Raw genomic sequence first — 24,933 nt, forward strand, 5'->3', positions numbered from 1 at the left:
GAATGTTACACCATATTTGCAACACATGCACACACACCAATACACATTAAAACAACAACCCAAAAACACCCAGCAGAAGATGAAAGAAAAAAAAAGTTAAGATTTCACAGTCCTTTCCTGTAGGTTATAAAATGCAAACACTTAAAAGTGTGCGTGAGGTAAAAAACAACAACAACAACAAAAACAACAACAAAAAAACAACGAAAGAATGAAATCAACCACACACTTAAAAACTGACTGTTTTTGATTGAGCCGATAGATCGTCATAGGAGCTATAGCATATGAAGTGGGTGAACACACAGGAAGAAAGAAGCATGTTGCAGTCATCGTATACACTTTCTTTCTTTTTTTTTTTTCTTTTTTTTTTTTTTTTTTGGACCAGACCAGAGGATTTATTCAGATAGGCCATAGCCCCTACTGAAGTACAGCAATCAATCAACCCTTTTGTCTGTAGAAAAGCAAATGCTATCTACTTTAGGGTATGAATACATTAACAATGCATAGTTTTCTTGTTTGTTTGTTTTCAATAAACATTTTTTATTCGAGTTTAACATTCCATACATACATACATAATATTTGTAATTATTAATAATATTATTTGTTATTATACATTATTAAACTATAAATCAGGAAAACAACAACACAACATTGTTTTTATACAGAAAAAAAAGAAATAAAGTCATGCACTGCATAAAAAAAGTAAATAAAGGAAAAAAAAAATAAATAAAATAACAAATGTTACATTTGTGGTTGCCTTTCCTCTTCCTTGTTGCCTTCCATCATTTTTATGTATGGGTACCATTTTCTAGAAAGTCATCGTATACACTTTAGTTTCAATCAAAAATCTAATTCCGTAACAAAGTGTTGAACTAATTTTGTGTAGATGGAGAGTAATGCAGCATGACCTAAAACCAGTTAAGGTAGTCCAATCAAATGCTGACCTTCACTGCCATTATCATGCACAATTGTTTTAGATTGTTGTCACTGAATGTTAAAAGGCGAGAAAGAAGAAAAAAAAATTCATATATTATTTAGTTAACATTCCTTTCGTTGAATTTCAGTGAGTTTTTAACATTTTTTTTTTTATTATTGAAAATGTCATTACATCTGTTGAATAGATTATGTTTCTTTGTTTTTTCTTCTTTTTTTTTTCTTCTTTTTTTTTATACAAGCTTTCATTGTGAATAGATACATTTTTATTCATGTTCAATAAACGCTATTGTGTCTTTTCCTTTGAAGGAAAATTGTGATGCATTATGCAGCATAATATAGAAACTATATAAAGCATATTACAAAGCAATTTTTCTGACCAATTAAATGACATTTTGTTTGGATGCACACAGTTATTTGGTTTAGATTCATTTATAAATTATGAATAATTTGTTCTTTTTTTTTTCTTTTTTTTTTTTTACACAGATCAGTGAGTAATAAGAACAGTTGGCTGCAAGTGTAAGAGATGTAAATGTAAACTTATTCATAAAATAACACTGTGATCATTATTTTATGACGAGGGTGGGTATATCATACAGGTGGTGCCACCACAAAAAATAAATGATGGATCAACTGATGTCATGACATGACAGAGACAACAGAGGAAGCAAGTTCCACATGATGAAGGGAGTTGTGTCCCTTTGTAAATGATTCATAAATACTGTATTATCTCTAAACGAGAAATTGTTGACACATTTGCTGCCAAAAAAGTGACATAAAAATATATATGATACGATATGATATATAATCTCTCTCTCTCTCTCTCTCTCTCTCTCTCTCTCTCTCTCTATATATATATATATATATATATCAGCATAGTGTGTAATCACCATACTGCAAATACTTAATTATGAAATTAACAAATTGACAGTAAATCAGTTGAGAATACTGAGGCCAAAGTTGCACTGCAGGAACAATTTCAGTACCTGCACTTTATTACACACGATACTACAGCCATGGTCATGTTGTTATTTGTTTATTTATTGTGTAACTTGGCACAGTTTTGAGTTTTTTTGGGGGGATGCTGTTAATGATTCCAGAGTGTCAGAGCTCCTCGCCACACCAGAAAGCCATGGAAGACAAGTACGCCCTTCAGTCCTCTCTGATCCAGTCACAGCACGTACAGCAGCAGCAGCAACAACAACAACAGCAGCAACAGCAGCAGCAGCATCAGCAGCATTTTGCCCAGCGCATCGTAGACCACCTGGCCTTCAGCGGGGACATCCTGGACCGCTGGCACCAGATCGGGTCGGCCCAGGGTCTGGCCTCGGACCTGGAGGTGGCCACCTTTCTCATCCAGCAGTGAGTTCTGGGTCACCACTTGCTGTGGAAGACTCTCTCTCTCTCTCTCTCTCTCTCTCTATATATATATATATATATATATATATATATATATATATATATGTGTGTGTGTGTGTGTGTGTGTGTCTTCAGCTCCACGGATCCTTTCACAAAAATTTGAGTCGTTTAGCAGTGAAACAGAGTGAATAAAATTATACCTTAAAAAACAAAACAAATGCCTTCCAAGTGTACTGGGGTCATAGGGAATTGATATGTGAGGGGGGAGGGGAGTAAGAGGGTGTGTGTGTTGAGGGGGAGGGGTAGTTTATTACGTAAAGGGGGGGGGGGGGGCAGTACAGTACATAAAAGACCCTGCAGGAACATGAATCAGGAGTGGGTCACAAGGAATCAATATTGGGGGGCAGTACAGTACCTGAAAGGTACATACATGAATTGGATGGGGTCACAAGGAATTGATATTAGGGGACAGTACAGTACCTGAAAAGGTACATACATGAATTGGAAGGGGTCACAAGGAATTGATATTGGGGGGGCAGTACAGTACCTGAAAGGTACATACATGAATTGGAAGGGGTCACAAGGAATTAATATTGGGGTACAGTACAGTACCTGAAAAGGTACATACATGAATTGGAAGGGGTCACAAGGAATTAATATTGGGGTGGGGGTGGGGTGGGGGGCGGCAGGGGGATTGGGGGGGGGGGGGGGTACAGCACCTAAAAGGTACATGCATGAATTGGAAGGGGTCACAAGGAATCAATATTGGGGGGCAGTACAGTACCTAAAAGGTACATACATGAATTGGAAGGGGTCACAAGGAATTATTGGGGGGGCAGTGGTGGTGTGTGTCCATCGAGATCAATGATGACCATCGTTGTCATCCAGCTGGGGGATGGGGGGAGGGTGGTGGTGGGGTGGGGAGGATGCTCATGAATCTATCTGTGAATGCGCAGATGGCTGAATAGTCCAATCTGCGCACGAAATGTTCGCTGACAGTTGGGGCAGACAAAGACAGGCATACCATTGTCAGGGAGCTTGTTTGCCCGTGACTTTCTGGCCTGCCTCTTCTCAACAGCTGCAGCAGTCCTGTTGGCCTCGCACAACTTGGCGCCTTTGTGCACAGCAGCACGCCATTTGTCACGGTCCACTGCAGATTCCTCCCAGGAGTCAGGGTTGATATCAAACGCTTTCAGAGAGACTTTCAGAGTATCTCTGAAGCGCTTCTTCTGACCTCCGTGTGATCTCTTCCCTTGTTGCAGCTCGCCATAGAAAAGCCTTTTGGGCAGCCGATGGTCTGGCATGCGCGCCACGTGTCCAGCCCAGCGAAGCTGGGACTTCATCAGGATGGTGAAGATGCTGGGAAGGGTGGCTTTTGCGAGCACCTCTGTGTCTGGGGTCTTGTCTTGCCACTTGATGTTCAGTAGCTTCCTGAGGCATGTTGTGTGGAAGTGGTTCAGCTTCTTGGCATGTCGTTGGTACACTGTCCAAGTTTCGCAGGCGTACAGTAGTGTGGGGAGAACTACTGCTCTGTAGACCTTTAGCTTGGTCTCAAGACTAATGCCTCTTCTGTTCCAGACATTTGCACTGAGTCTACCAAAAGTTGCGCTTGCTCTTGCAATCCTGACGTTCACTTCATCGTCGATGGTCGCATTTCGTGACAGTGTGCTGCCAAGGTATGTGAACCGCTCCACCGCACTGAGTCTCTGACCGTTGACTGTGATGTTGGGCTCAACGTAGGGTTTCCCTGGGGCTGGCTGATGGAGAACTTCAGTTTTCCTCGTGCTGATGGTAAGGCCGAAGTTCCTGCTGGCAGTGGCAAACTTGTCAACGCTGAGTTGCATGTCAGCTTCAGATCCAGCGTTGAGGGCACAATCATCAGCAAACAAAAAGTCTCTGATGATGTCTGTCATGACCTTCGTTTTTGCTTGAAGCCTTCTGAGGTTAAACAACTTACCATCTGTTCGGTACTTAAGGCCGATTCCAACATCGCCATCTCTGAAGGCATCAGTAAGCATTGCAGAGAACATGAGGCTGAACAGCGTTGGAGCCAGGACGCAGCCTTGCTTGACACCATTTGTGACAGCAAAAGGAGCAGATGTTTCCCCTTTGTCCTGGACTCGAGCCTGCATGCCTTCATGGAACTGGCTGACCAAGGAAATAAATTTCCGAGGGCATCCGTACTTGGCCATGATCTTCCACAGTCCCTCTCTACTCACGGTGTCGAAGGCCTTAGTGAGGTCGACATAGGTGGAGAACAGATCAGCATTTTGCTCCTGACATTTCTCTTGCAGCTGCCTTGCAGCAAACACCATGTCGGTGGTTCCGCGCTCTTTCCGGAATCCACATTGGCTCTCAGGCAAATGACCTTGGTCAAGGTGTGCTGTGAGGCGGTTTAGTAGGATCCTGGCAAGTATCTTGCCTGCGATGGAGAGCAAGGAAATGCCCCGATGGTTATCACAGGCTTGCCGGTTCCCCTTTCGCTTGTACAAGTGAATGATAGATGCATCTTTGAAATCCTGGGGGATCGTCTCTTCTTTCCACATGAGTGAGTACAGCTGATGGAGCTTCTCAGTCAGCACAGTGCCTCCATCCTTGTAGACCTCTGCTGGTATAGAGTCTGAGCCAGGTGCTTTGCCACTAGATAGCAGACGAATTGCTTTCTGAGTCTCAAGAGGTGTTGGCGGATATTTTGGATGACTGATGACTTGCGCAATGAGTTTGTTTAAAGTGAAGAGGAGTTGCGCAACGTCAACCTCACTCTCTCGTCCGGGTCCACCAATTTCCAGTGGCAAGACTAAGTCGAGACGACTGGAGGATGAGCACGGATGCAGTGGATGACCAAGATATCCTTTCGGTGTCTCATCTTGCTCTCTGCACTCCACAGTGCGTTGCTGTAGCCGCCTTCCTCTCCGTTGAACCGATAGGTTTCTTCCGCAGATTCTGCCGGATCCAGACTTCGCATGCATGGGTAGACACACCCCGGGGGCCAACTGCGTGTGGCATGCACACAGCACAGTGGAGCTAGATGGCCGTCGGTGGCTCTCCTGAGCCAACGCCCTTTTATGGATCTCCATAAGGGTGTCTAGCCACCCGCCTCACCAGTCCCGGAAGGGAGCGGTGGGAGTGCCGGTTTAGTCGCCGGCAACCCGACCCTGAACAGGTTGTACTGGATTACAGGTTACCAGTAGCAGATCTAATGACCTGACCTGACAACTTAAAGGTACATACATGAATTGGAAGGGGTCACAAGGAATTAATATTGGGGTGGGGGGAGGAGTGGGGGTGTGGGGGGCAGTACAGCAACTTAAAGGTACATACATGAATTGGAAGGGGTCACAACGAATTAATATTGGGGGCCAGTGCAGCAACTTAAAGGTACATACTTGAATTGGAAGGGGTCACAAGGAATCAGTATTGGGGGGCAGTACAGCACCTAAAAGGTACATACATGAATTGGAAGGGATCATAAGGAATCAATATTGGGGGGCAGTACAGCACCTAAAAGGTACATACATGAATTGGAAGGGATCATAAGGAATCAATATTGGGGGGCAGTACAGCACCTAAAAGGTACATACATGAATTGGAAGGGGTCACAAGGAATCAGTATTGGGGGGCAGTACAGCACCTAAAAGGTGCATACATGAATTGGAAGGGGTCACAAGGAATCAATATTGGGGGGCAGTACAGCACCTAAAAGGTGCATACATGAATTGGAAGGGGTCACAAGGAATCAGTATTGGGGGGCAGTACAGCACCTAAAAGGTGCATACATGAATTGGAAGGGGTCACAAGGAATCAATATTGGGGGGCAGTACAGCACCTGAAAGGTACATACATGAATTGGAAGGGGTCACAAGGAATTAATATTGGTGGGCAGTACAGTACCTGAAAAGGTACATACATGAATTGGAAGGGGTCACAAGGAATTATTGGGGGGCAGTACAGCACCTGAAAGAGCGGGAAGAAAGGTATACGTCCTTGATTTTTCATCCAGTTGGCCTCTGATTGATTGTTGAATGTTTCTTGTATGATTACATGATGAAAGTTTGCGTTAAAAACACTCTGTGATTTTATGTACCTCCCCTAGGAATTAGAACTGTCCTGCCATTATAAATTTGTTTTTCCTTTAAAAAGAAAAAACATGGTTACTTGTTTATTTGTATTTAGTTTATTTCGTTTTATTTTTATTTCATTTTCCCTCAAGGCCTGACCAAGCACATTGGGTTAATGCTACTGGTCAGGCATCTGCATGGCAGATACAGTGTAACGTACATATTGATTTGTCGCCTCCTTCCTTGAGCAGCTTGGAAGTGAACGGAACTTGTCAATGTTTCATCCATGTGCCCGGGGGGTGGGTGGTGGTGGTGGTGGTGTTTTTTTTTGTTTTTTTTGTTTTTTTCCCAGTTACGAGAACACGTGGGACCGGGCACGCCCCACGGAGTACTGCCTGACCTGCCACGGCCCGCTGACCATGACCTGCGCCAAGTGCCAGGCCGTGTCCAACCCCCCCGGCCTGCACCAGAACAACAGTGACTCCTTCTCGCCGCTGTTCGAGGCGGGCGACAACTTCACGGTGGAGCCCATCTCCACCAAGCCGGTGAAGGAGAAGAAGCGGCACAAGAAGAGCAAGAGCAAGTCCTCCTCATCCTCGGGGGGTGGAGGCGGGGGATCGGGGGGCCCCAGCAACAGCCTGGACAACGACGAGGACCTGATGAGCCTCTACATGAAGTTCGCCCAGTCACAAGCCACTGAGGTCCGGCGCCCAGCCTCGCCCTCAGGTGAACGGGAGGGAAGGGGGTGGCGGTGGTGGTGGTGGTGGTTCGATGATGTTGTTGTCAGTAGTTTTTTTTGTGTGTGTGTGTGTATTTTATCATTATTATTATTGTTATTGATATTATCATTTGTTGTTATAATTGTTATTGTTATTATTATTATTATTGTTATATTATTATCATTATGATTATTGTTATTAGTATTAGTACAATTAGTATAATTGTATGCTCAGGCTGCCTCTGCGGCCTGCCTGAGGTAATCGAAGGAACGGACATTATATTGCTATTATTATTATTGTTATTATTGTTGTTATTATTATTATTTGGATTTTTTCTTTATTATTGATTAATTTATCTGCTGATTCATTTTTTTTGTTTTTGTTTTTTTTGTTTTTTTGTTTTATTGTTTTTATGTTTGTTTATTTTTACATGACAAAATTCCTTAGTTTTGAGGACAACAGATTTAAAACAAACATGCCTTTCTTTTCATCCACTCTGACCCTATACAGGGCCACAAGAAATTCTCTAGATTGGAGGATAATAGATGTAAAGTAAACATGCTTTTCTTTTCATCTAATCTGGCCCTTTACAGGGCAGTGTGACAATACTAGAACAGACCAAAAATAATATTATATACAATCGGAAAACACACTTATAGTTATACATGCACACTCACACACGCACACACACACACACACATACACGCATGCATGCATGCACGCACTCGTCTCCTTCCCCCCCTCCCCATCACACTTATAGTTATACATGCACACTGACACACACACACACACACACACACACGCACATATACACACACGTGCGCGCGCACACGCATGCACGCACTCCAGTCTCCTCCCCCCCCCCCCCCCCCACCCCAACTCCCCACATACAGAGACTAAAGACAGACTGATCTGATAGGTTGTGAATCAAAAACCGCTGTGGAAAAACAAATGCCTGACACAAATAACTGATCTGAATGTTTCCTCTTTGATGGGTTTCTCATTTCCTCCATCTGGCAGTCTGGTTTTTTTTTGGTCGATTCAGTTATTTTGGTGAAGCTGTTCTGGACTTCTCTAGAGATGAATTTTTTGGGGTTTTTTTGTTGTTTTTTTGTTTCTCTCCTTCCTTTCTCTTTTTGCATTCCTGTTTTATTTTTCTACTGTTATTGAAAAAAAAAGTGTGTATATATATATATATTTTTTTTTTACAAGGATCAATTAAGTTAGAAAAAAAATACAAAGCTGATTGATGTCCTGATTTGTAGTGGTCAGCACACACACACACACACACACACACACACACACACAAATACACATATAATTTTATACACATGTGTTTGTGTGTGTTATGAATTTTGTTTTTTTCTCTCCCCCTCCCCCCCCCCTTTTTTTTTACACCTCCACCTCCCTCAACCCTAAAAAGAAAAGAAATCAAGAAGTGTGTATATCCCTTGATCCCCTTCAAATTCCAGTGTGGTTTTTAAAATACAGAAAACATGTGTTCCCACTTTTAAAAAGAAATACAGAAAGGGTGATGATGTATCATTTAAATGTGAGAGCAGTTGCTTTAATACCAAGGGCATATATATTATGACAGTTAAGCATATGATGTTTGACTGTGACTCGATGAAGCATTAACTGCACAAAAGTGTGTCGTTACAAGTCACTGGGAAAGTAGATGTTTTTGACTTTCTGCATTTCATTATTGGTTGTTTTCTCTCATTGAATTACCAGCAGTTTTTACAAAGTACATTAAACAGTATTCTGTAATTGTACTTAAATATTGATTTTAAATGTTCATCTTTTGATGCCACCCTCCTTTTTCCTGGTTTCCCCCGTCTCACCATTCAGCCTCCCTCCTCCCCTCCTCCCGTACCTTTGTCAACGATAATATTCAAATGTGAAAATTAAAACTTTTGACAAAATGTCGGCAATCAACCAGTATTGTGTGACGGGACCTTTAACCAAAATTCCTCCTCGTTACAGTTACCTGGAGGGTTTGTTCAACGCTTCACAATTAGCAAAAAAGGTCACTGCATTTGGCTGCCTGGGAGGCTGAGCAGAGAGAGGGGTGGTGGTTATGGTAACACATTGATTGACTGATATGTATGCAGTTTGTATAGTGCCTGTTTTGGGCCAGAGACCAGGCTGTGGGCACTTTCCTAACACTGAGTCCTTAGCACATCTGGCTGCCTACCTGGGTAGAGTTGACTGATGGCTGCCTTTGGCGCTCGACATTTGTTTCCTTTGTCAGGGAAAAAAAGAAAAAAAGGAAACAAAAAGCAAATAACAAAAACAAAAAACAAACGCAGATGTCTGATCAGGCTTTGACAGCCTGCTATGACATTTAACTCATTCAACCCTGCATCTGAGCTTTGCTCTGGCACCAAAGTTTGTTTCAGTGAAATGGTGTACACATTCCTACATATGCATGAACCTGAAGCAAACGGAAAGTTCTAACTCCTTCAGTGTTTCTGGCTGTGTCGACATATCAGTTTGGAGGAAAACCCAGTTGATTTCAGTATATGTGCTTCGGTTTTTTTTCTGCATCAGTATTGGCAGGGAAACCTTTCAAGGCTATTAAACTTTCTAGGGTTGAATGGGTTAAAAGAAAGAAAACGACGAAAGAAGGTGTGGCTTTGACGTGTGTGTGTGGTGTGGTGGGCAGGGAGGTCGGGCCCAGAGGCACAGCTAGGCCCGGGGAGGCTAAAGCCCAGAAAGAGGCCACCCTCCTCCACCATGGGTGAGAATCACCGCCACCTCCACCACCCTGCCCTCCACCACCCCTACCCCCCATGCCCTCACCCTCACCCTCACCCCCACACCCCAACCCCTCCTCCCCCATGCCCTCCACCCTCACCCCCCACCTTCTGCCTCTTGAGAGCTTTTTTTTTTGTGAGAACATCTTTTGACAGTGCTGCAAGCTTTAATATGGTTTTTTGTTTGTTTGTTTTGGTATGAGATAAATAGAATTTGTAACTTTATTTTTTTATTTTATCCTTTTTTTTTTCTTTTCTTGAGAGCTTTCTTCTTTTTTTTTCTTCTTTTTTTTGTGAGAACATCTTTTGACAGTGCCACAGTCGGCCAGAAGCTTTAATATGGTTTTTTGTTTGTTTGTTTTGGTATGAAGTAAATAGAATTTGTAACTTTATGATTTTATTTTATCCTTTTTTTTTTTTCTTGAGAGCTTTCTTTTTTTGGGGGGGTGGGTGGGGGTGGGGGTGGGGGGGAGAACATCTTTTGACAGTGCCACAGTCAGCCAGAAGCTTTAATATGGTTTTTTGTTTGTTTGTATTGGTATGAGATAAATAGAATTTGTAAATTTATTATTTTATTTTATCCTTTTTTTTCTTTTCTTGAGAGCTTTCTTTTTTTTTTTTTTTGTGAGAACATCTTTTGACAGTGCCACAGTTGGCCAGAAGCTTTAATATGGTTTTTTGTTTGTTTGTTTGTTTTGGTATGAGATAAATAGAATTTGTAACTTTATTATTTTATCTTTTTTTTTCTCCATATTCTTTTCATTGTCACATTCTATCTCAGATAGCTTTTTTTGTTTTTTGTCATTTGGCAGTGGATGAGGCTTGAAGTTGAGCCTGTTTTTGTTGCTTTAGTCAAGAAGAATTTACATTTGTCAGTTTTTTAGTTTTGTTTTGGTTTGTTTTTTTCATTGCCACATTCTGCCTCTAGACAGCTTTCCGCGTCTTCTTTTGTCAGCGCCTCAGTTGACACAGGCACAAACCTGTTTTTGTTCTTTTAGTCCAAAAGTCTCCAACTTTTTTTATTTTTTATTACCACATATTATAGTTTTAGTGACTAAACATTTGAGATTATATTATTCCCAGTTCGTTCTTTTTATATGATAATGATAATCATGATCATGATCATCATCATCATCATCATCATCATCAGTAGGAGGAGGTTAATTATTATCAGTAGTAGCAGCAGCAGCAGCAGCAGTAGTAGTAGTAGTAGTAGTAGTTTATAGCCAGTATACTTCATAGTTATGTAAATATTGTCTGTATCTCCTCATAAAGATTTTTTTTTTTTTTTTAAAGAAGAAAAGTTCCATTCCCCAAATAGTCCTGTGAAATATCCCCAGCTGCCAGGTCTATTTCACAGGAAAATACTAAAATAGTTTGTTCTTTCTTTTTTTTTTTGCGTTCAGTGGAGTCCGGATTACAAAATGTCTTCGTTTTAAATCTTTTTGAATAAATGTTTAAAGTTTCAGTACAGTGTGGAGAAGGGATCTGTGTTTGATCATCGGCATTCAAGTTGCTGGTGTGTTGTATTGTGATGTATTACTGTCTGTCACAACAGGTTTCTCAGTGTGTTGTATTGTGATGTATTACTGTCTGTCACAACGGGTTTCTCAGTGTGTTGTATTGTGATGTATTACTGTCTGTCACAACAGGTTTCTCAGTGTGTTGTATTGTGATGTATTACTGTCTGTCACAACGGGTTTCTCAGTGTGTTATATTGTGATGTGTTACTGTCTGTCACAACAGGTTTCTCAGTGTGTTGTATTGTGATGTATTACTGTCTGTCACAACAGGTTTCTCAGTGTGTTGTATTGTGATGTATTACTGTCTGTCACAACAGGTTTCTCAGTGTGTTGTATTGTGATGTATTACTGTCTGTCACAACGGGTTTCTCAGTGTGTCGTATTGTGATGTATTACTGTCTGTCACAACGGGTTTCTCAGTGTGTTGTATTGTGATGTATTACTGTCTGTCACAACAGGTTTCTCAGTGTGTTGTATTGTGATGTATTACTGTCTGTCACAACGGGTTTCTCAGTGTGTTGTATTGTGATGTATTACTGTCTGTCACAATGGGTTTCTCAGTGTGAAGAAAGCTTGTCACCACTGAGCAGCACCACTATTGTTGGGTTGGATTTGTTTTTTTTTTCGCCTGCAGTTCTATTTTCTTTTCCTATCAAAGTGGATTTTTTTCTACAGAATTTCGCCGTGAACAACCGTTTTGCCTCTGTGGTTCTTTTACAAGCATGTTACACAAGCCACCTTGGCTTTGTTAGAATGACTGGCGTCTAGACCACCACTCAAGGTAGAGAGTGAGAAAATACAGACCAGCATGGGGTTCAATCCCAGGCACTCAGATTCTCTGGCTTCGTAGGCGGATGCAATACCACCACTAGGCGATCACTCCACATGTTTGCCCTTTCTAAGCACCACATCCTCATTACTGTGTGTGTTCACCAGCCAGCTCATTACACACATTTTCAAAGCTCAGTTAACTAGTAAGATGACCCTCTGAGGTCCGTCCGTCTTTCAGAATTTGATCAGTAAGGTCTTTTGTAGCGTTCAAATTTATGATTTGTGAGATCCCTCTGTCTACCTTAGCATGGAATGGTTTGGCAGTATGATCCTTGTCTCGGTCTCGGTCTCTGTCTCTCTCTCTCTCGATCCCTCTATGGCCTATGTATACATGCCTATATGAAGGCTAAGATGCTTCTGTTTGTAGACAGATTGAATTTGAAGGTTAGGATGCCTATTGCATTTTCTTGCAGAGATGTTCAGATAATCATATTTTGAAAGATAAGTATAAAATCTAGGCTATCTCATACTTCACTCGAAGTTGTTCACATAATCATTTTGTAAAGAAGATCATTGTGAAAATGGATTTTGTGTTTGGTGTGTGTGTGTGTGTGTGTGATTTTGATGTATGCTTGTGTGTGTATGTGTGTTTTTAATTTTGTTTTTGATGTATGTGTGTGTGTGTTTGTGTGTGTGTGCGTAGCTAGTGTGTAAGTGTGTTGTATACAAGAGATTTTAGCAGTACCTTGTCTCTCCCTCTCCCCTCTCCTCTGTGTGTGTGTGTGTGTGTATCCCTGATACCTCCTCAAACTGGAGCCCTGTGGTGACCCCATGACTGATGGGCAGGGGACGGGAAGAGCACGCGGCTGAAGAGCTACCTGTGCGTGCACTGCGGCAAGACGGTCTTCAAGCCCAGCGACTTCAAGAAGCACGTGCGAACCCACACCCGCGAGAAGCCCTACAAGTGCGACCGCTGCCCCGCCGCCTTCTCTGACCCGTCCAGCGCCTGCCGGCACCGCCGGACCCACACGGGGGAGAAGCCGTACGAGTGCAAGGTGTGCCCTTCCTCCTTCGCGCAGTCCAGCGACCTCACCAAGCACATGCGCGTGCACTCGGGCGAGCGGCCCTGGCAGTGCCAGTTCTGTGACCGGACGTTCGCAGACACCTCCAGCTTCGCCCGCCACCGCCGCCAGCACGAGAAGATGCAGCAGAAACTGCAGCAGAGCTCGCCCCCGCCCCAACCTCTCCCGCAGCCAGAGGTGCTGCGCAGTGAGGGAACCACCATGCATCGGTGAAGGGACGGAGGTGGGGGGTCAGCCAGGGAACCACCTTGAATCGGTGAAGGGACGGAGGTGGGGGGGTCAGCCAGGGAACCACCTTGAATCGGTGAAGGGATGGAGATGGGGGGGTCAGCCAGGGAACCACCTTGAATCGGTGAAGGGACGGAGGTGGGGGATCAGCTAGGGAACCACCTTGAATCGGTGAAGGGACGGAGGGAGGTCAGCTAGGGAACCACCTTGAATCAGTGAAGGGACGGAGATGGGGGGTCAGCTAGGGAACCACCTTGAATCGGTGAAGGGACGGAGGTGGGGGATCAGCTAGGGAACCACCTTGAATCGGTGAAGGGACGGAGGGAGGTCAGCTAGGGAACCACCTTGAATCAGTGAAGGGACAGAGATGGGGGGTCAGCTAGGGAACCACCTTGAATCGGTGAAGGGACGGAGATGGGGGGTCAGCTAGGGAACCACCTTGAATCGGTGAAGGGACGGAGATGGGGGGTCAGCTAGGGAACCACCTTGAATCGGTGAAGGGACGGAGGGGGGTCAGCTAGGGAACCACCTTGAATCGGTGAAGGGACGGTGGAGGGGGGTGGGGTGGGGGGTCAGCCAGGGAACCACCATGCATCGGTGAAGGGAAGGAGGGAGGGGTCAGCAGTGGGAAGGGGTGGGGGGGTGTGATGGGTTGTGGATGTTGTTGGAGACTTGACTCCAGAGGTCCCAAGGTCCATGATGCATCGGTGGAGGTGTGGAACAGAATGGAGGTTGTGGGGGGAGGGCGAGAGGAGGGAGGGTTCCACAGTGCTTTGGAGAGGATGTGGGATTCCACGGCGCTATGATGGGTTGTGGACATTGGTGAAGGCGTGGAACAGAGAGGTGTGGGGAGGGTCCACAGTGCTACGATGGGTCATGGACGTTGTTGGAACCAGCTGGGGTCCTTCCATCATCCATGAGGCATCGGGGGAAGTGTTTGGAGCCGTCGGTCTGTCCCCCATCAGGACGGAGGCGTTTTTTGTTGTTGTTTTGTGCGTTTGTGGGACTGAGAACAGTCCCTGTAGCTGTGGGGTAGTTTTTAGTTTCTGAATAATTCCAGCAAACCTTTTTTTTTTTCCCCTTGACAGACCTGGTAGAATATTCCTCAGAGAACCCCCATCAATCAAAACAATCTGTAGCCAAGGACTTGGTCTGAAACTTTAAGGGAGTTATTAAGAGGGGATGGGGGGGGGGGGGCAGGGAGGAGTTATTTGTACCAAAGTTGATTTTACAGTTTTCATTGAAGAAGTTAAAGAGAGAGGTTTATTCGGTTGATTTAAGTGTACACTACTTCTGCATTTGTGGGTTGTAACTCCCCTGTTTGCTCTTTTAAGTTGGCTTTTACATGGGTTGCCTTTTTTACCCTGCCATATAGGCAGCCATACTCCATTTTCAGGGGTGTGCATGCTGGATTTTTTGTTTTTTTTGTTTCCATAACTCAGCAAACACTGACAAGAATTATGGGATCTTTAACATGCTCATTTGATATTCTACATGCATGTGCACACAAAGGAGGTTCGCTGAGAACTAAGTCTGCTCCAGTTCCGTAGACTTCGGAAAATTCTTACCGTGTATGAAACTTGCTGAGATCGCTTGTACAGAAAGCTGGAGTGAAAAAAATCCAGATCTTAGCCAAGAACGGTTGAAGGAAAGTTGTGTGATGTTGCTTTTTCAATAAAAAAAAACAACAAAAACCAAACAACAAAAACAAAAACAACAACAACAACAAAAAAACCCCAGCATTTGTCTTGAGGGAAATGAAACTCAGACTGTGTATTGCACTTAGAGGGTGTTTAAAAAATAATCATGCATTGTACCTGGAGGATTGTAGGGCAAATCATGTACGTTGATCATTATTAGTTTTCCATGTTGATACATGTCGGTTATGGCAGTGAATATGACAGTTTGAAGATTGTACTTGAGGATATTTAAATGATGATTACACATGATTCCTGAAGGATGTCTGGACTGATCATGCATTGTAAATGAGAGACAATTAGAATATTAATTAATTGTTCTGGAAAGACATTCAGGATATCTGTCATGTTAAAAAGTGAAATGGTAACACTGCGTGATATGTGAAAAATGCTTAGCGCCAGGAGTTTGTTGTTGATGCATCGGTCGTCAACGACCAGATTGTGCTTCAGTTTACTTCGTCAGTGATGATGTATTCCATACTGTATCAAGTGCATGTGTACAAGTTTAAAGAAAAGATTGTGTCTTTTTTTTTTCCTTTTTTATTTTGTCTCCAAAAAATGACATGGTATATTTTTCTGTCTCTCTAATTGGGGGGGGGTATCAGACAGAGTCGGTTAGGCGTCACACTTCAGATCCAGTGCTGGCCAGTGATCAGAGTTTGAGGCAGTGTTTCTGCCTGCTGTTGTGTCCTTGGGAAAAGGCAGTTTGCTCCGATGTTCCTCACTCCACCCAGGTGTGAATGGCTACCTGACAAGGAGAGGATCGGGCCCTGCCTTCCGATGCCGAGCCCTAGACACCGTGATTGTGAACTGACTGCCTCGATGGTGGTAAAATGCTCTGGGTCCTGCACCCTTATCATTGAGGGAAGAGAGAGCACATTGTTATAGTTTGTGCCACCTTCCCATTGGTTACCCCAGCAGTTTAGAACTGCTGAGGGTTGGATATGCACACCTTATTTTATTTTTGGTATTTTCAGTCATATCAGGTGTGTTCAGATATCTGTCAAGGGTTTCTTCTTAACATCTCACCTTTCAAAAGTCTCGTCATTTTTTGGGGGGGGTGGGGGATTGTGGAGTGGGGGGGGGGAACCACATTCATCATCATTTCTTTTTTTCTTTTTTTTAGATATTTTTTTTTATGGAGCCCAGAGAGAGACAGTGCCAGTAGGGTGGTGTTTCCTCACTCTGTTGGAGGTCAAAAAGTGAGCATTTTCCATTGAAGACTTCCTCACTTCACCCAGGTGTGAAAGGGTACCTGACTTGAGGTCGGGGAAGGTAGAACAGCGAAAGCCTTCCTGTACAGAGCTCTAGACACAGTGGGGGGGAAAGGCTGTGGAACTTTAAACCTTTCAGTCTGACTGTTGGCATTGAAGGCGACAAGCGTTTCTGTCCGAAAGTGATCTAGTCGTTTGTAAGCAATCACCGATGCATTTTGTGGGCTTGTTTTTTGGGGGGGTTTTGGTAGGGGCGGGACCACTGTTCTGTAAACCATGTCATATTCTATGTAGTTCTGAATCTTTTAGATTGCTTCAGTACCAGTGTGACTTTGCTTATTCAATGCGTAGGCTGGACATCAGGGTGTGTAGGTGTAGATGGCAATGTAGCGCAAGTCAGTGTGTGTGTATGTTTGTGTTTGTGTGTGTGTGTGTGTGGGGGGGGGGGGGGGTGACAGGTGTGTTTGCCAGGTGGACAATAGCACATTGCGTTTTCATCCAGAAAGTCCATGGATTGAATCATGTGGGAAAAGGGTGGATTGCTTTGTGGGAAAAGAGTGCATTGAATCATGTGGAAAAAGGGTGGATTGAGTCATGTGGAAAAAGGGTAGATTGAATCATGTGGAAAAAGGGATTGAATCATGTGGAAAAAGGGTGGATTGAGTCATGTGGAAAAAGGGTGGATTGCATTGTGGGAAAAGGGTGGATTGAGTCATGTGGAAAAAGGGTGGATTGAGTCATATGGAAAAGGGGTGGATTGAGTCATATGGAAAAAGGGTGGATTGAATCATGTGGAAAAAGGGTGGATTTAATCATGTGGAAAAAGGGTGGATTGCATTGTGGGAAAAGGGTGGATTGAGTCATATGGAAAAAGGGTGGATTGAATCATGTGGAAAAAGGGTGGATTGCATTGTGGGAAAAGGGTGGATTGAGTCATATGGAAAAAGGGTGCATTGAGTCATATGGAAAAGGGGTGGATTGAGTCATATGGAAAAAGGGTGCATTGAATCATGTGGAAAAAGGGTGGATTTAATCATGTGGAAAAAGGGTGGATTGCATTGTGGGAAAAGGGTGGATTGAATCATGTGGAAAAAGGGTGGATTGCATTGTGGGAAAAGGGTGGATTGAGTCATATGGAAAAAGGGTGGATTGAGTCATATGGAAAAAGGGTGGATTGCATTGTGGAAAAAGGGTGGATTGAGTCATATGGAAAAAGGGTGGATTGCATTGTGGAAAAAGGGTGCATTGAATCATGTGGGAAAAGGGTGGATTGCATTGTGGGAAAAGGGTGGATTGAATCATGTGGAAAAAGGGTGGATTGCATTGTGGAAAAAGGGTGCATTGAATCATGTGGGAAAAGGGTGGATTGCATTGTGGAAAAAGGGTGGATTGCATTGTGGGAAAAGGGTGGATTGAGTCATGTGGAGAAAGGGTGGATTGATTCTTGTGGAAAAAGGGTGGATTGCATTGTGGGAAAGGGATAGACTGAGTCATGGTGGATTGAGTCATGCGGAGTGGTGGCCTAGCGGTAATGTGTCTGCCTAGGAAGTGAAAGAATCTAAGCGCATGGGATCGAATCCCACACTGCCAGTGATTTCTACACCTTGAATGGCGGTCTGGACGCTAGTTGTTTGGATGAAACATTTATAGTATGCACTTAATACACCTTAAAGAAGCCATGACAACTAAAGGATTGCTCCTGGCAAAATTATGTGGAAAAGGCCACTTTGATGGGAAAACAGTTACAGTTTCAGTTTAAGGCGCGGGGGGGGTAACGCTGTACTGCACTGAGACGCTGTCCCTGGGAAGAGCTTCTCAAGGGAAGTCTGGTGTGACAAAGATTGACCTGTTCAACCCAGGGGAGTTCCCAGCCCCACTGGGCTTCTGTGTCGTACTGATGCGAGAAAAACCACCCCCCAAAAAGGCAGGTGTTCGGTTTATCGTCTTGATTGCATGTGAACACAGCCAGAAATGCTGTAGAAATTAGCTCCCTTTCTTTGCAGTTTGTGCATTTGCAGGAAAGTCCGGACCATGCGAATGAGACAGATTTGTACGCAAGAGCAATGCTTAGGCACTGGGTTCAGTGAGTTTATTCAGTAATGCAATTATACAATACAAATGAGCGTAAAGGGTGGATTGAACTGTTTGGGTAAGGGTGGTGGTGTTTGTCAGTCTCCCTGGTCAACAGATGCTATTCCCAAGCTGAAAAAGTATGCATGTTATTCTTCAAGATCTTCTGGTCTTTTTCGGCATTTGTTGAAAGACAAACACAAATTGTGGCATGTCCTAAAAACAGTGTGATTGCATTAACAGGATCAGGAGAAAAAAATTGAAAAAAAAAGAGAAAACAGAGTTGTAGACATATGATATAGCCGTCTACTTTTACAGGTATTCAGCAATGCACTTTGTGGGCAGATGTTTCTTTTTAATGTTATTTATTCATTTGTTTATATCTAAATTCTTTTTTTTTTTTTTCTGTTAGTTTGTAGTGATGGGACCATTCTCATAAACCATATTATATGCAGAGCTTTCTAAATCTTTTAGACGGTCTCTGCCTTTGAGAGTGAGTGTATGTGGGAGGTGAATGTGAATGAGCGTCTTGTCGGTCAAAGGGAGCTGTAAAGAATCTGTAGGGGGTGAAGATGTATAGATGGGCTCATTCTTCTCTTCCTTAACAAGGGCTAGGCTTTTCTTCATCTGTCTGTCAGCATCCCTGGATGTTGGTCCAGCCACTCATAACTTGTCCCGGTCTCTGGCTTGTGCTGTTGTAGGCAAGTCACACTGCTGTCTTGTCGGTACTGAGTATCCACGTATTGATCACTGCTGCTGCTGCTGCTGCTGCTGTGGTGTGTGTGTGTGTGTGGTGTATTCCTTTGTTTTTATTTTGTTGTTGTTTTTTGACAGAAGCGTGAACTGCTCGTTTTCCTTTCTCTTGTTGTTGGCTTCTGATGTATCCATCGTTTTTCAAGGATGATTCCTTTCAGATAATGGCTAGATTTCTGGAATGGCAGAAAATATAAAGAAGTGAATTGTGTCTGTAACACACAAAATAGGATTGGTTCTGTCAACGAGTTGTTCCTGTGTGTTCTAGTCTTGCACTGAGTCAATCAGCACCATGTAGAACGGCCAAGAGAAACACTGGGTGAGACTGTCCTCCTTGTTAGACACTTGCCAGACAATGCCTGTTAGTCCGTGTTTTTCTGGAAGATCAACATAAATGTCATTGCGACACAAAAATACGAGTTGTTCTGTGAAAAACAAACAAACAGCCCCCCCAAAAATTGCACATGCTTGATTTCTTCAGATGATTATGAAGGCAGCTTAGATGCATGTGTGTGTGCCAGTATGCTGTTGGAGCTGAGAATTTAGAAGGGCTTTGAAATGAATTAGCAAATTAAATTGGTGATGACACGGAATGCATGTGAGTACTACACTTCAAGCAGTGATGAAAAGGATGCATTAGCAAAGGCAAAGTCAGTGTGAGTGTTGTTTTTTTGGTGTGCAACAAACTCGGACCTTTTTTTTTCTTCTTCTTCTAAGGAAGGGGGTGGGTGGAGTCTGTGTATGTGCTGTTCCATGACTGGGAGCAGATGTTATGTGGTGTTACTGATAATTTTTGGCTTTTAGAGGCTGTAGTACTGATAGTCAGATTCTGGGGAGGGCATGTCTGGCTTGCTGACAGAGAATCACAGCCATTTCTGCAGTAGTCAAAGAAGTGAAAGAAAAGAGTGGTCAGGTGGTGGTTTTTTTAGGGCCTGTGACAATTTTTCACTGGCAGCTTTTCACGAGATAAAGGAACACATTGCAGAGTTTTGAGCTGCTGGGAATCAAGTACAGTATGCACGGAAAAAGAACCCATGGCAGCATAAGTGTTGTCCTCTGGCATAACTTGTGTATAAGAAATCCACTCTGACTGCATGCACTCTGGGCCAGACTAAGCATGTGACGGTTATGCTGCTGGTCAGGCATATATATGGAGTCGTGTGAAAGCAGTGACGTCTCCTTGTGGAACTGAAACTGGGAGTGACAAGTGGAAATAAGGAGTGTGATGAGGGATGCCTATATCTCTTACAGCCCTGTTGCCTGTCAGTTAACTGGGAGTGACAAGTGGAAATAAGGAGTGTGATGAGGGATGCCTATATCTCTTACAGCCCTGTTCCCTGTCAGTTAACTGGGAGTGACAAGTGGAAATGAGGAGTGTGATGAGGGATGCCTATATCTCTTACAGCCCTGTTCCCTGTCAGTTAACTGGGAGTGACAAGTGGAAATGAGTGTGATGAGGGATGCCTATATCTCTTACAGCCCTGGTCCCTGTCAGTTAACTGGGAGTGACGAGTGGAAATAAGGAGTGTGATGAGGGATGCCTATATCTCTTACAGCTCTGGTCCCTGTCAGTTAACTGGGAGTGACAAGTGGAAATAAGGAGTGTGATGAGGAATGCCTATATCTCTTACAGCCCTGTTCCCTTTCAGTTCTAGGATGCTTGGAGTGGTGGCCTAGTGGTAATGCCTTTGTCTAGGAAGCGAGAGAATCTGAGTGCATGGGATCAAATCCTGCACTCTCCAGTATTTTTTTCCCCCTTCTCTCACCTTTGAGAATGGTCTGGACGCTAGTCATTCAGATGAGATGATAAACCAAGGTAACATGTGTAGCATACACTTAGTGCATGTACCCTGTACTGAACCCACGGCAACTAAAGGGTTGTCCTGGCAAAATTCTGAAGAAAATCCACTTTAATAAGAAAAAAAATAACAGATAAAAAAAAAATCACCAAAAAAAAAACCCACTTGCAGGCAGGAAAAAAGAAAGGTGGCGCTGTACTGTTGCTACATGCTTTCCCAGGGGAGAACAGCCCAGATTTCACACAGTGAAATCTGTTGTGACCAAAAATACTACACAGCACTGCTGCTTTTTTTTTTTTCTTTTTTTCCCCCATCAGTGAAGAGATAAAAAGTTATAGTCTGTATATGAGTGTTTACAAATTACATTAACAGTCTGTACATCAGTGTTTATTTTGACATGCATTGATGACATAACAGGTGGCCAGAGATTTTCAGAGCTTTTTTCTGTGGATTTGGGCAAGTGGATGATGACCCTCTTCTTTCTGTAAATATTTTATTTTTAACCATGTTTCACTGTAATGGACTGTGTGTGTGTGTGTGTGTGAGCATGTGTGTGTGTATGTGTTTCTAATTTTATACTGCTTCCAAGCTTCTGCTTCACTGTGTTAAAAAAAAAAAAAAGAAAAGAAAAAAGAATTAAAGATAAATCTCAACATCAAAGCAGCAAACCCTGGAAGGACAGGGAAAAAAAATCAAGAAAAGAAAGAAAAAAAAATCTAATCTTTTAATAATTTTAGAGTGAAGTGGTGGAGGGTGTTTAAACTGACGGGTGGGTGGTTGGGGGGGGGAGGGTATTTTGGGGGGGGCTGGGTGGGGGGGAGGGAGTTTACAGAATGGAGTGAAAAATCTGCAAAGTTTTTGTACAGTGTACATACGGTATGCTTGGTGAATAATCAAGGCTGTGGAGTAGTGGTGGCACGTCAAGCTGGTCAGTCGAAGAAACTGTGCGTAATGATGATATATATTGATGACAACAGTCGTGTGTTGAATGCTGTAGAGATGTTTGTTCACCACGTTTGTACACGTGTACTTTTTGTGTGTGCTGTACATACCACAGCAGACAGTGATTCAGCGGCAACAGCAGTTTCTGTTTCTCCTGCTTTCTGTTGGTCAGAATCAACTCTGCTCGCTTTTCATTGCTTTTGTTAATGAACTAATGCTATCTCTTCTTTGATTGTTTTTCTTTTTTCATTTGTTTTTATGGAGCCAAATAACAGTTTCAGTGAAATACTGCTGTGCTTTGTGGAGAATTCAGAACACACACAAACATGCATGCATGCACACACGCACGCACACACACACACACACACCACACACACACACACACACACACACACACACACTTGTGTATATGAGTAGATTTTACTGTGATGCCTGGCATATGTAGTTTTCTGTCCTGAAGGACATACCTCACATGTCTCGGCAGTTACAGTTTGTCCAGGAAACGTCACTGCATTCAGACAAACCCATGTACGCTACACAACATCTGCTTTGCAGATGCCTGACATCAGCATTATCCAGCAAGCTTTGTCAGGATTTGATTGCATGCATATATATTTGTATATCCTCGGATAGGGATTCTACTACAGAATGTTGCCAGAGGATTTTTGCAAATGGGTTCTTTTTCAATGTGCCGCGTGCTTGCTGCACACAGGACCTCAGTTTTATCGTCTTCACTGAATGGCTAGATGCTCAGTGGAGTGATGGCCTAGAGGTAACGCGTCCGCCTAGGAAGTGAGAGAATCTGAGCGCACTGGTTCGAATCACGGTTCAGCCGCCGATATTTTCTCCCCTTCCACTAGACCTTGAGTGGTGGTCTGGACGCTAGTCATTCGGATGAGATGATAAACCGAGGTCCCGTGTGCAGCATGCACTTAGCGCACGTAAAAGAACCCACGGCAACAAAAGGGTTGTTCCTGGCAAAATTCTGTGGAAAAATCCACGTCGATAGGAAAAACAAAAAAACTGCACGCAGGAAAAAGTACAAAAAAATGGGTGGCGCTGTAGTGTAGCGACGCACTCTCCCTGGGGACAGCAGCCCGAATTTCACACAGAGAAATCTGTTGTGATAAAAAGAATGACAAATACAAATACAGTTTTCCAGAGAAACAGTGAGATTGGGATCTGAACCCTGACCTCACACACACTGTATTGGCAGATAGATAAGCATCTTAACCATTGAGCCACTTTCCTCCACAAGAAGACTGCCTCGGCAGTGGCAGCCATCTGCTCTCCTCCTATTGTGATAGTTTAACTTTCAGAGACATATCTAAGCATGCAGACTGGTCCATATGCTCTTCACAACATCTGTTTTTACATATAAAAAAAAGAAAAAGACCACATTAAAAGCATGTCCCTGACCTCCTCACTGACCCAAAGCATTGGTCAGGCCTTCAGCCCTCTGTGGTGGAGGTCTGAACAACACCACATCTAAAACAAAAAGACACCAGCACAATTAAAGTTCACGGTGTGACCATCGTGTTGCATATTGCCATCTTTGAATTTTGTTGTTCTGTGTGTATATGTTTGGAGATAGACAAATAAATGTAGGTAGGAACCACCCCCTCTCCCCCCCCCCTTCCCCTGATGTCAATTAAAATGTGTGAAACTTGATCATGTTACAAAATGCTGATGTATTCTTATAATGAACTAGTAGTTAATCTGTGTACATGTTATTTGTGTTGAATGTAAAACATATTCCTGTACATTGTATTATGCATACATTGATGGATATCCATGGTAGTAGCTCACCATGAAGTCACATGGTACAAACCACCATCCATCTTGTTAGATACATACAAGGTATCAGCTACATGTCTGGTTTGTGCAGAGTCCATGAGCAACTTGAAAATCTGTTCATATTGTACATCCATGGTAGTTACCTATGAATTATTTACATTCATACCAGTTTCGTGCAGAATAAATGAAGAACTTTGTTTCTGCTCTTGTCCTTGATGTGGTTGTGTGTGCTGAGAAATTACAACCCTGTTGCAAGTTTGTGAGACTTTTGAGTTTCAAACGTCCACGGGTCCTGTTTTCTTTTTAAAGTTTTCATATGTTGCACTTCATACAAGCTTAAATTTTATTTCTGATTTTAAGAATTTTAAATGCTGCAACCTTTTTAGTTTCAGGGGGTTTCATACAAGTTTACATGCATTTTAATGCTATTTTTAAGGTTCTGAAATGCTGTAACCGCCTCGGCTTCAGACCACTGGCTTCTTTTTCATATGTTAATGTCTGCAGCTGTTTTCATGCCGGCTAAAGTCAAGCCACCTGGTTTCTCAATTAACTGAGAGACAATGTCTGGAAATATTGTCAGTGAGGTCACCATACCAGTTTACTTTTTTGTTTAATAGACCCAGTTGCCCTCTGTCGCCTTGTGCTTTATACTGCCTTATGCATCACACCACATCATACACCACATTGCGTTGTGCTTTATACTGCCTATCATACACCACATTGCGTTGTGCTTTATACTGCCTTATGCATCACACCACATCATACACCACATTGCGTTGTGCTTTATACTGCCTTATGCATCACACCACATCATACACCACATTGCGTTGTGCTTTATACTGCCTTATGCATCACACCACATCATACACCACATTGCGTTGTGCTTTATACTGCCTTATGCATCACACCACATCATACACCACATTGCGTTGTGCTTTATACTGCCTTATGCATCACACCACATCATACACCACATTGCGTTGTGCTTTATACTGCCTTATGCATCACACCACATCATACACCACATTGCGTTGTGCTTTATACTGCCTTATGCATCACACCACATCATACACCACATTGCGTTGTGCTTTATACTGCCTTATGCATCACACCACATCATACACCACATTGCGTTGTGCTTTATACTGCCTTATGCATCACACCACATCATACACCACATCGCCTTGTGCTTTATACTGCCTTATGCATCATATCACACCATACACCACATC

The 24,933-nt window shown here is 43.2% G+C and overlaps 1 protein-coding gene and 1 long non-coding RNA gene across 4 annotated transcripts in view; both read left to right on the plus strand.

Annotated features, from left to right (window-relative positions):
• LOC143277967 (uncharacterized) overlaps nucleotides 1–13,663 on the plus strand; it is a 15,074-nt gene extending 1,411 nt beyond the window's left edge. Inside the window, exons 2-6 of one of the 3 annotated variants that reach the window (XM_076582951.1) lie at nucleotides 2,031–2,292; nucleotides 6,700–7,073; nucleotides 9,735–9,809; nucleotides 12,966–13,424; nucleotides 13,472–13,663. In XM_076582951.1, coding sequence (XP_076439066.1) covers nucleotides 2,063–2,292; nucleotides 6,700–7,073; nucleotides 9,735–9,809; nucleotides 12,966–13,414 — 1,128 coding nt within the window. In that variant the 5' untranslated portion in view covers nucleotides 2,031–2,062 and the 3' untranslated portion in view covers nucleotides 13,415–13,424; nucleotides 13,472–13,663. Of the gene's footprint in view, nucleotides 1–2,030; nucleotides 2,293–6,699; nucleotides 7,074–9,734; nucleotides 9,810–12,965 lie in introns of all 3 variants that reach the window. The other 2 variants (XM_076582950.1, XM_076582952.1) reach the window with 2 other exon arrangements.
• A 1,499-nt stretch (nucleotides 13,664–15,162) lies between these two features.
• LOC143277744 (uncharacterized) lies at nucleotides 15,163–23,898 on the plus strand. The gene is made up of 2 exons (XR_013053784.1): nucleotides 15,163–16,922; nucleotides 17,190–23,898. It is a non-coding gene; the product is annotated as an uncharacterized LOC143277744 (long non-coding RNA).
• The last annotated feature ends 1,035 nt before the right edge of the window (nucleotides 23,899–24,933 follow it).

This window comes from Babylonia areolata, chromosome 35, assembly GCF_041734735.1.
Source record: "Babylonia areolata isolate BAREFJ2019XMU chromosome 35, ASM4173473v1, whole genome shotgun sequence".
Lineage (NCBI taxonomy): Eukaryota > Metazoa > Mollusca > Gastropoda > Neogastropoda > Buccinidae > Babylonia > Babylonia areolata.